The following is an 11373-nucleotide window of genomic DNA, read 5'->3' on the forward strand; positions in this document are numbered from 1 at the left end:
AGTAATCCCAAAAAAGAAAAAGGGTGGCAGCTTAACTGCTGGGCCTGGTTTTCTTCTCCCTTGCCCACTCGTGCCGCATTGCTCTCAAAGCGCTTCCCCGCCATCTCCTGTAGCGTGTTGGGAAAGAGCCAGGCTCCAGCCTTACATTGACAGTGTTGAGACACCTACGGAGATGTGATAGGCAGTTAGTTGGGGGGCACCCTGAGACCCCATTATTCCTCACAGGTTCCCCTGAGCCCACCGTACCGTGGTGGTGATGGTACTTGCTGTACCTTCCACTGAACCCTCCGCTTTAACTTTGCAAGTGAAATGGGAGCTATTTTTAAAGGCTTCACAAGACTCCACAGCAGCTGCCTCCAACATCGATTGTATTAGAAAATCCCCACCTGGCTAGTGTGGATTAAACAATTTTGGCCATGCCCTTGTGCCAGGAGAGGTAGGGCATTTAGCCTTGTTCCAAAAAAGCCTGGACCCGGAAGCACTTTGTGCCTTCGCCGCGCTAATCCCCAGATCCCACCATTCAGGCCTTACGCCTTTCCCCTGGCAGCCCGCCCAGCAAAAGGGGAGAGCGGATTTATTTTTCTCCTCTGGGAAGGATACACTCCCAAACAAAGTTTGGGTAATGATTAACCTGGGCTGTGACTACTTTTCCCTCGGCTGGGGGGGAATTGCCCCCTTCCTCCAAAGCACCTGGAGCCAGGGCAATTGGGACCAGCCCAGGGTCACCTATTTCTCAGCTCCCTCGGGAATACGTAGAGCAAAGCGCAAGAGCCATAGGAGGTACCAGCCAGGAGTGGTTATTCCTTCCCGCTGGCTATTACCACATCAAGTCACATACTTGATGACACTTTCCATTTTTTCGGTGGGAAGACGTTAAGCCGGTTAGCTGGAGCCGCGCCCTCCTATTTCGGCCACAATGCTCTCCTCGCTGCTGAGCCCCAGCAGCCGCGGCAGCTTAGGAAGGGGGTTTGAGTGTGCACGTCCCGCGTGAGTGTCCTGTTTGTACAAGTCACCCTCTCTTGTGTAATGTTTTTCAGAGGGGCTTCTGAACAATGCCAGGGATACAAGTGTCACGGATACTCTACCACTGAATGGTAATCACGGCAACAGCTACAGCATCGCCAGCGGCGAGTACCTCAGCAACTGCGTGCAAATCCTTGACCGCGGGTACAACCACACTGAGAATGCCCTCGAGAAAAAGATCCTGAAGGAACTCACTTCCAACTACATCCCTTCCTACCTGAACAACCACGAGCGCTCCAGCGAGCAGAGCCGCAACCTGATGAACAAACTCGTCAACAGCGTGGGCGGCGGGAGCGAGGACGACGCCATCGTGCTGGACGATGCCACCTCCTTCACCCACGAGGAGAGTCTGGGCCTGGAGCTCATCCACGAGGAGTCGGACGCCCCTCTGCTGCCCCCCCGGGTGTACTCAGCAGACAACCACCAGCCCCACCTCTACAGCCGGCGGCGCATTCCGCAAGACAACAGTGAGAGCTTTTTCCCCTTGCTGACCAACGAGCACACGGACGACCTCCAGTCGCCCAACAGGGATTCTCTCTACACCAGTATGCCCGCACTGGCCGGCATGCCCATGACGGAAAGCGTCACCGCCAGCACCCAGACCGATCCCCCGCCGGCCAAAAGCGGTGGCGGCGATGCCGACGATGTTTACTACAAAAGCATGCCCAACCTTGGCTCCAGGAACCACGTCCATCAGCTACACACTTACTACCAGCTAGGTCGAGGCAGCAGCGACGGTTTTATAGTCCCGCCAAACAAAGAGGGAACCCCCCCAGACGGCAATGCAAAAGGACCCGCTCACTTGGTCACTAGTCTATAGAAGATTCAGCAAAAATTAAGCAAAGAGACAACAAAAAGCCCCTCCGTAACGCTCGGTTTACTGTTCTGAGTTAATCCAAACAGTGGTAATATTGTGTGTACTCCTAAATCTTCATGCTGTTCAAAAGAAAACTCTCGGACTTTTTTTACTGGAATTTTTAGGCCGGCCCGGAGAGGACAGTAACTGCTGCCCCCCCCCCCCCCTTTCTCCCCCCCATCCTCCTTCCCTCCAGACAGACTTCATTATGTTAATGAAAGAGATAGATAACGGCACACTTCGTGGCCTTCTCAAGTTATGCCGTGTTTCTTTAAACAATCCTTGATGCTGTGTTGCTCTTAATACCGAGGACCTGATTTAAGAGGGAAAAAAAAAACAAAACAAAACGAAACAAAAAAAAAAAGCAAAGAAAAAAAATAAATAAAAGGCCAAAAATGTGCATTTGAAAATAGTAGCGATGACGCATCTAGGTGGGAGCGCTGCACAAAAACAAGCTAGCAAAACTCTTTCTTACCAATCCAGATCACGTCATGGGTTTTGGTCACTCACAACTTGGTTTCACCGCAGCGCCCTTTGCTGCGGGAGCAAATAAAACAAAAACAAATTTAATGAGACGGAAGGGAATCCTAGAATTCTGTGCTAAAAGCATATTTTACATTTTGCTGTATTAACGGATGATAAAAACTAATGGCAGAAAAAGAGAAGCGAACAATTTCTATGTAATGTACAGATACTAGCATTGCACATATAGTCTGCTTTCTGTTCCTCCAGAACTTGCGTCCCTGTTAATGTAGTGGAAAAAAAAAAAAAAAGAACTTTTTTCTGTTGTGCTGGTCTTGTAAGTTTGTCTACCAGTAGGAGCAAGGTTTTTCATAACTCCTCCTTTTTTCTTTTTTTTTTTTTATTTTGTTTTGCCTCTTCCACAGCCCCTCCCCTCCGTCCCCTCCCTACCCTGGTAAAAAAATCTCACTGGGCAAAAAAAAAATGAACATAACTTTCTAAGGACCATTTTTAGTAACACCATCACCATTTCTTTTCAGCCAAGGCAGTCCTTTTATTTCCTCGCTGTATAACTTTCTTGAGCCGGCATATTGCCGGCAGACATTTTGGCAGACTAGAGCAGGGCAAACTTCCCTGTTGACAGTGCACAACCGATTGTGGTAATAATCCTGCGAAGCATCTTTGGCGAGCAGCCCCTCAGCCAGGCCGTAGGGTCGCATCCAGGAGCCGAGAGGTTTTTTTTATAGTCGTAGTGGGGCTTCTACAGGAGACGGCCATTTCCCTGGAGGAGCAAAGGGCCTTCACGGCTCCGTCTGGTCCCCAGTTTAGGCACTTGTACTGCAGTGGTTAAGAAGAAAATCAATTGACGTGTAGTGAGCTAAAAAGTACTTTGCAGTGATTTAAAAAAAAAAAAAAAAAAGTCTTCTGTTCATTATTTTTCCTAACAGGAAATTTATTTATTTGACAGGATTTTTAAGTAACATAGGCTTTCTGGAGGTAAATTAGCAGCACGGAGTATGAATTCTTTTTCTTTTTTCTTTTTTTCTTTTCTTTTTTTTTAATTTATGATCCATTTTGTACGGTCTCAACAGTTGAATGACCTCATTACTAATATTTGTTGTAAAAGTGAAGCTTGTTTGCCAACCAATAAACAACTGATCACAATTTAGAAGATACTGTATGTATGTACTGTACGATTAATCTCTCTTTTTTTGTTGTTGTTCCTCTCTCCATTACTGTCTTCAGTACGAGTCTCCAATCCTTTACGGCATGGATGAGCAATGCCAAAGAAAGGAGGTCTAAGCTGAGCAATTTAAGCACAAAGGTTACACAGCTACGGCTGACTAGAAATATCAGGCTAGCGGTACTTGTTTAGGGGCGAAAACAATGCGAGTTGACATTTGTTGCAGGTGATTCTAGGTCTGTTTTGTGCCTACTGTATAAACTAGCCGACGACATGCGGATGATTTGAGTATAGTATTTCATGTGTCGTACCTTTAAATCATTGTAATGATTTTTTCTTTTTTTTTTTTAATTTTCATTCTTCTGAGATTAAAAACTGCTGGTAGCATGTCAAAGAGTAAAACAAGTCCCCGTTAGGCCTCCTCAGTCGTTGTTTGCTGTCTCTTTATTTTCTTGCTCCGGGCATACGCAAAGCACCATCGCCGTCCTCGGCCACATCGCCCTTCCCGTCCCACCACTGCCAATGGCCTGCTGGTGCTTTGCTGCTCTCCTCCAGCCTCCCCCTTCAAGTCCCTTGGGAGCAATTAGGATTCATTGTTAGGATATAGAAAGCCACAAAACAGACTAGAAAGGTTGACAGTGAAAATAACCACCTCTGGACACGCTCGGTACCGTTTTTCGGTACGTGATTTTTCACAAAGCCCTTCCATGCCTTGGGCTTTGGAGTCTGGTGCTGCCTCCGTCCAACTTCCATCAAGCTGGGTGAAAGCGAAAAGATTTGTAGCAGGCAGGTGATGCCTGTGTTAGGCAAGGTGCTCCCAGTGCTGGAGGATAAATGCAGCAGCTCCATCTCAGGGTTGTCCTTGCGTGGGGTGATGCTGCTCAGTGCTGCTTAGCAAGGGCTTGTCACGGGGGGAGAACCAGGGGGGGGTGGTATTTGGTGGTATTCATGGTCTATATAAAAGAGTCTGGTTTGAGTCGCTTGAGTCCTACCTACAGCCAGGCCCTCAGGCCAAAACATCTTTGGGAGGAAACTTCATTTCTGATGAAGCACTGATCACAGCTGTGCCACTTGCCAGGTCTAGGTTTCAACACGGGAGCGTTTCCCACTGGGAGACTGGGAATCACCTGGCTTCATAGCAAAACAGCCACTGGCCAGCCAGGTCATGCTCTTGCTCTTCATGCTGCCTCCCTGTTTCATTTTATTTTCCATGCCAGCAGCAATGGTGCTGGGCAGTGCATGGTAGACCTATGCATGCAAGCAAAGCAAGCGTTTCAGACCCATGTGGTCATACCAATCCATGTAGCAACCCAACGGAGGCTGCTGAGGCTTTAAATACTTGAAGTACCTCTTATTTTAGAGAAAGCAAAGACTCTCTTACTGTATTGGACTAAAAAAACCCCATCGTTTTCCAGGCATTTGGCAGGATTAAATTCATGCGGAGGGTGAGATACACCATAGCAAATATTGTCCTGATAAAATGGGAGGCAGGTGATCAACATGGTATTTACCAGCATGCCTGAAACTGTGCAACAACAAACCAGTGGTGGATTTGCTATGGGATGATTGTGTCCTACTGAAAAATCTCTGACTTACTTTACTCCGAATGGTCGTTCTTCCCCAGCCTTTCTGTGTATTTCAGATTTATCAGTGGACAGGCTGTTTTTCCCCTCTTCTCCATCCCTTCTCACTCGAGCTTTTCTCCGCCAGCCTACCATGCTTATTAGCGCTTTGATTGCAAAAAAACGCTGTTTATTTTCAAGCTGATTATTTCCGTCCCCAGGCTGTTCTGGCACCACAGGATTCGCTGTTGGTGCTTCTTACAGCTTTGGAAACAGCTGAATCACAAAACAGAGGGGAAATAGATATTATTAATTATATTAAGCCAAAAATGGTTTAAGACTGTAATTTAGTTTGGCGGGGGGGGGTAGGATGGGGATTATTTTTGTCATTTTTTTCCCCCTTGAAAATAGGCTTTTGTTGTGTCAGATAGTTGATTATGGGCATGGCGAAGGTTTCTGCTTGTTGATAAGTAGCTCAGTAGATACAATTCTTATGCAAGAGGCAATGTAGCGGTGTCTTCTGTGGAGACTGCAGCACGCGAAACTCAAGTGAATGTTAAGTCCTTGGTGCCTAAAATGCTCCTGGGGTAGGAGGGAGAGCTAGAAAATTTCTAAGGCATTTCTTAATGCTGAGCCAAGGAAGAGATGTGAGAAAACAGCTTGATGAAGAGGCAATAGCAATTATGGTGTTAAATCCATACCTATGCTTGCGTCACATAACTTTGCAAGCTGGGCTGAAGGGAATAATCAGCCCTGTACTGGAGGGATCTTATTTTTTAGAGCTTTGTTTCACAAAAAAACCCCAGATTTATAGTGAGAAGATTAAAGCTTCATCATTCAACTGCAGTAAGCATCCCACTTTAAATGAAAACCAAACAGAATAGATGCAAATAGGCAGTGCTTGGTCTGACGAAAACATCACCCTGATACATAGACCAACCTTTCTGAAACATGGGACCACCTTTGGGAGCCACAGGTTGTCGGGCATGTTTGGAGTGAGGATTGTCAATGTCAATCCCTTGCTTGAGGTGTGATTTTGGAAAGCCTTGCTTGCAGGTGGGAAGAGGGGGATGGAGAAGTGTGAGTCTCCATGCCTCGCATTTTCCAGGAAATCATCTTGGGATGCTTTGCAAGTCTGTGAATCCCATTTTTTCCCTCACTTCTTCTAATTTGCGCAGGACTGGGTTATTTTGCCTTTGTAATCCCATCGTAGACTGCCGCACGATGAGCTGACGCACCAGTTTACTGTGCAATTGCTGTTTTCTACTGCTTAAGGACACTGGCTCCAACAGGCAATGCCTGCCCATTTTCTGCAAGAGCCACAAAAGGCTGTAAAGATCTCCCTGGAACATGTGAAGGAGAGACACAAAGGGAAAGACATGCCAAGAAAGACTATGTAGGCTGGAGGGTTGCTGGGGATGGGGGCTTTGAAGGTACTGTGTAGGCAATATTACTTATCATGGTGCTGCTTCTTTCTGCCTGTTGATTGCATTTAATTCCCTGAAATCTGTGGTTGTTAACCAATCTTTTTGCTTCCTCCTTGCCCCCAGGTAATGAGCAGTGAGATGCTTCAGAGAGCCGGGGGAAACAGTGGCAGCGGTGGGAGGCACTGAGCTCCAGGGGGGTCCTTGCGTGTCTCTACGTGTGCCCCTATTGCCTGCATCCCCCTTCCCTCTTCTCTGGCCAGCTGGCCTCTCTCTCTCACATCCCTATGTGCTCTTGATCTCACTAGTTTATAAAGAATATAATACCCTGCAGACTTGCCTAGACAACAGGGATAAAAAGATAGCTCATCTTATTAAAAAGCTATCTCAGGAAAGCCTAAGAGCACCAGCTTGGTCATCTGTCACACCCTGATCTCCTCCTTACATGTAGAAAGAAAAGTACTTTATTTTTAGCTACCTGCTGCATTCAGCTAGACTCTATGCAAATTTTGTTTAATGAATATTTTAGGGTTTAAATAGTCTGTGCTCATGAACATCATATAAATGTCATGTCATCATAGGCTCTCCAGTAACAGTGTGGAGAACATCCTGCAGCGTAAAGCTGAAACCAGATAAAATCAGTGATTAATGCTCCCAGGGAAGGCAGCGGTTAGTCGCGTTAGTGGTGGCCGTCCTCGGCAGGGACATTAGCAGCGTGGCCGGGGAACAGCAGCAGAAGGGCTACCCCCAGGACGGCAGCAGCACCCCACGCTCTGCGCTGAGAGTCATTTTTTTTCAGCGCAGGCAGCTGGCGTAGGGCCAGTTTTGCTCTTCCAAGGGCTTTGGCAAGCCCTAGGGCTGCATGGATCATGCACCAGATCGTACGTCATCCCAGTTCAGGAGGGATGGTCCGTTTAATGCTGAGATATTGAGACTAGCCAGGATAGCTTGGAACTCTTCCTTTTTCACATCAGAACAGCTTTTTACAGGTGCTTACTGTTTATTGTATTTGGTACGCCAGACAGATGGTGATAGTCTTCTCCAGCAAAATGCCAACAACAACAACAAAAAAATCGTCCTAACTATTTGCTGTCATTTTATTTCTTCATCCTCCATGTATTTTATTTTCTTATATTTCTACTCCTTAAATACGCTGTACACATGTAAAAACCCAAGCTAAGACCTCAATAAATTAAAAAAAAACCATTGGTATACAGAGCAGTTATTATGTGATGCAAGCAAATGCTTGATATTTTGACAGCGTTGCTTAAAGCCCCAAACAACAACTTAAAAGGCACAAACATAGCTGCTGCACAGCCTCCTCAGCTGATGTGCATGGAAATACTTGTATGGATCACCCGGTATCTCCAACTGCCACTTATAATCAACTGCATCTTATGTTACAACTTTGGAAAGGTTATTTCCAGCGGCAGGATGCTCGATGGGTAAATTATGGCTATAATAAAACTTTTCAGCCTGTCTTCTCCCACTTCTCTCAGAGGCATCTTCAGGTCCCCACGGCAGGAAAGCTCAATGCAGGCATGAGCCCTGCAGCCTCTGTGTCCCACCAGCAGCAAAGGCCTCGCCTTTCAGCAGGCACGAGCCTGCGGTAACATCCACTGATACATGTTTTTGGGGGACGCGTGCTGAAAACCAAGCGGTCAATGAAACGGGCGGAGGATTTCTTGGTATGCCGCTCAGGAAGCAGCTGCACCTTGCCCTGGCCATCTCTTAGCGCTTCGTTGCAGAAAAGTGGTAAGGGGAGGTGGGAAAATGGACTGTGGGCAGGGGAAAGTAAAAGAAAAAGGCCCAAATTTCTGGCAAGGCTTCATTCTTTGGCTAAAATATGCCAAAAGCAGTTTCTCGGGCGCTTTCCGTAGGCAGCCAGAGAGAAGTGCGGGGTCGTACGGGATTAGCCTGTGTGCGATGGGAGGCCAATTTGAGCCAGGCTGCAGCCTTGCTGCAGTTGGTGGGTGCCTACTCTGGCCAGGGCCTGGATTCTTCACCTTAAAAAAAAATGGAAAGAAGGTTTTATGGTTTGCTGCCAAGGACCTCAGCAGCCCTTTTTCTGAGGAGATCCCTCCCTGATAAATGAATGAGCTGCTTACGTTGCAAGTGCCTCGGCTCTGCCCTTTGGTCGCCTCCGCCTCAATCTCCTCCTTGCTTGCGTTGCTACCGTTCGTACATACAGATAAAAGGCCTCCTCGCTTAAGCTGCTGTTGATATCAGTCAGAAAGAGTATTTCATATTAAATAGGTGGGATTTTTGATTTTTTTTCCCCCGAGATACACTGTGCACCCAGGCATTTTTAGCTGCTAGCAGTTTGCGCTGCAATGCAAAGTAGTCCGCCAAGCTAGCAGCAGTGGAAACAAAAGGAGAAAATGCATCCCATGGAGAAAATGCTTGGGGAAAAAAGGAGGGAAAAAAAAGAGAGGAGCAGCAAGGAAAGGATGAAAGTCCCTCCTCTTCAGAAAAACGCCAAAAGAACAGCCAAAATAGCCAAGCTGGGAGGTGCCCCAAAAGTCGCCGGCTCTGCCCCCCACGCTTTCCCTGTGATATTTTCTATGCTGCTGTGCAGAGCGACACAGATTTCCTGGCCCTCAGGTGGGTGGGAGATGGAGTGAAAGGATTTACACTTAGAAAATGGCTCCAGGACAACTCTTAATTCTTCTTGAATGTGTCTAGCCTATCTTAGCCTCTCCCTGAAATATTTATAAAAAAGCCTGCATGTGTTCACCCCAAACTGCACGTGGCTGCCTCTTCCCAGCCTGCGCGAGTAAGAGGAGGCATTTTTCTCCCCAGGGCTGCGATGATTATAGAGGCAGCTGTAAAGCAGAGCACTCAGGATGTGAAGTGCCCTTCAGATAATGTCTGATAGCAAAACAAATCTGTTTACTCTGCAGTCATTTATACTGACTATTTATTATTAAGGGGGGTGGGTGCTCAGACAAGCCCTGTTGGGCGGGTACAACCTGGTGGTTGCAGTTTGGCTCTGGGCTCTCCTTGCCTGAGCTGGGCTAAACCCAGAAGAGTAGAGAGGCACCTTGGCATCGCCTTTCATCTGGAGAGCAGTGGGCAGCAGTGGCCGATGCTGCTGGTCCTCACACTGTTTAACAAATAACTGGCTCATGTGGGGACAAAGCCAGGCAAATCTGTACCGCTGGCTTCAGCAAAAAGGGTGGGAGGAGGTTCCTGATGAGATGCTGGCCCATAAATACAATCACCTGCTCTGAACAAGCCTTCCCTTTCAAGGCAAGCCTGGGCATCCCATGCTTTGTTTGAGGGTGGAAATGGTCTTAAAAATAGCTGGTGGCTGCTGCAGGATTCTGCTTTGGGGCTTCACCTGCTCTTCCTTTGTTTTCCACAGAAAGCGGAAGGACGCCCAAGCAGGAGCCGGTCTTCAGACGAGTCACCATGGAAGACAGTGTCATCTAGTGCCCGGAGCACCCAACGAGCCTGCCCCAGCGAGCCCACACCGGTGCACCGCCTCAGCTCCTCTGTGCCTCGGTTTACCCATCCCTCACTTGGGATTGCACAATGGGAGAGGCCGGAGAAACTAGCCTTGACCAAAACCCTTGGCAAACCCTCGCGTCCCCAAGGAGAAAACAGCCCGGCTGAGATTCCCGCTGCCCCGCACGTGGCAGCACCCTGGGACGTGCCCTCACCTCTTGGTCACTCGCTTTTTTTTTTTTTTTTTTTTCAGATGAGCAGAATGGGCAAAAAATGTCTTTTGTAATAAGAAATGAGTTTTGTCAGCTCCAAATGTTGGCTTTGCAACTTGAAAACACTTAAAGATGGCTGAGCGTGCTCAACTACCCATCCTGAGCCCCTCTCCCTGCTCACGAGCCGGGCTGTACAAAGGTGACCCTGCCGGATCCGGGTCCCTGTTGTAAATACAGACCTGGCTGTGTGGAGAGGTAAGGAGGGAAGGAAAAGAGGGACAAAGAAATAGTCCTTACACCGGAAGAAGCTGAACTTGCCGGCAGAATACTGTTGAGCGAAGCTGTCGCTTGTAAATAGGGACCAGCGCATGCATCCAGCAGTGGCTCCGCTTGGGAAAAGCTTCTGGGGGGAAAGCTGCTCAGGTTTTATTGTCTTGTGTAAATAGAGATATTTTTTGGAAAAAAAAAAAATGAGCCTTAGAGTATCTTGAAAATAGCGTTTCTCAATCAGCTCAGCTGGGGAATGGATGTATGGGAAACTACAGCACCTGCCCGGTGGAGGCTGGCGTGGGCTCTCGCAGCTGAGCTGTGCCACCGTGGTGGGCACAGGAGGCACCTGAAAGACAACGGACATGTCCAGCAGAGGACTCGGCAGACGCTTCTCCTCCGTTCCTGTAAACAGGGTGGACTCACTGGGCCCATGGTCTCCGCTGGTGTAAATACTCAGCTACAGCCCACAGAGGACTTAGGCTGCTTGGGGCGGGGGGGGGGGGGGGGGGGGGGGGGGGGAGAGGGGGACAGAAATCACCAGAAGGATGCAAACCCCATCAGTGTGGTTCCCCCAAGGCTTTTAGCATTTAAAAAAAAAAAAAAAAAAAAAAAAGAAAAAAAAAAAGAACCCCTGAAGACTTGTTAATGGTGTCGGGCCAACTGTTCGGCTGGGTAAATGAAGGCGTGCATAGACATCCGTGTTCATGTCAGCCGGCACCTGTACGTGCAGTTCTTCTCCGTGTGTGTGCAAATGCGTGTGCAAGACCGTGCCCTGCACAGGTGGCTGCCAGCCAGTGCAGGTCCCCGTGTCTGTGTAGCTGTGTCCATGAGAGAAGAAGAAAGGATATGGATATGTATGTTATACTCACCTTATATGCCTAAACACATTTGAGAAGTCATAAGTAACGCTGCCGGGTCCAGCTTTTATTAG

General features: G+C 47.9%; 1 protein-coding gene across 15 annotated transcripts in view; it reads left to right on the plus strand.

Annotated features, from left to right (window-relative positions):
• Window positions 1-10916, plus strand: part of ADGRL3 (adhesion G protein-coupled receptor L3) — a 525365-nt gene extending 514449 nt beyond the window's left edge. For 8 of the 15 annotated variants that reach the window (XM_049815198.1, XM_049815197.1, XM_049815206.1 and 5 more), the window contains one exon: window positions 1038-4764. In XM_049815198.1, the coding sequence (XP_049671155.1) occupies window positions 1038-1843 (806 nt within the window). In that variant the 3' untranslated portion in view covers window positions 1844-4764. Of the gene's footprint in view, window positions 1-1037; window positions 4766-9877 lie in introns of those variants that run through there. The other 7 variants (XM_049815210.1, XM_049815213.1, XM_049815207.1 and 4 more) reach the window with 4 other exon arrangements.
• The last annotated feature ends 457 nt before the right edge of the window (window positions 10917-11373 follow it).

Source organism: Accipiter gentilis, chromosome 12 (genome assembly GCF_929443795.1).
Source record: "Accipiter gentilis chromosome 12, bAccGen1.1, whole genome shotgun sequence".
NCBI classification, from domain to species: Eukaryota; Metazoa; Chordata; class Aves; order Accipitriformes; family Accipitridae; genus Astur; species Astur gentilis.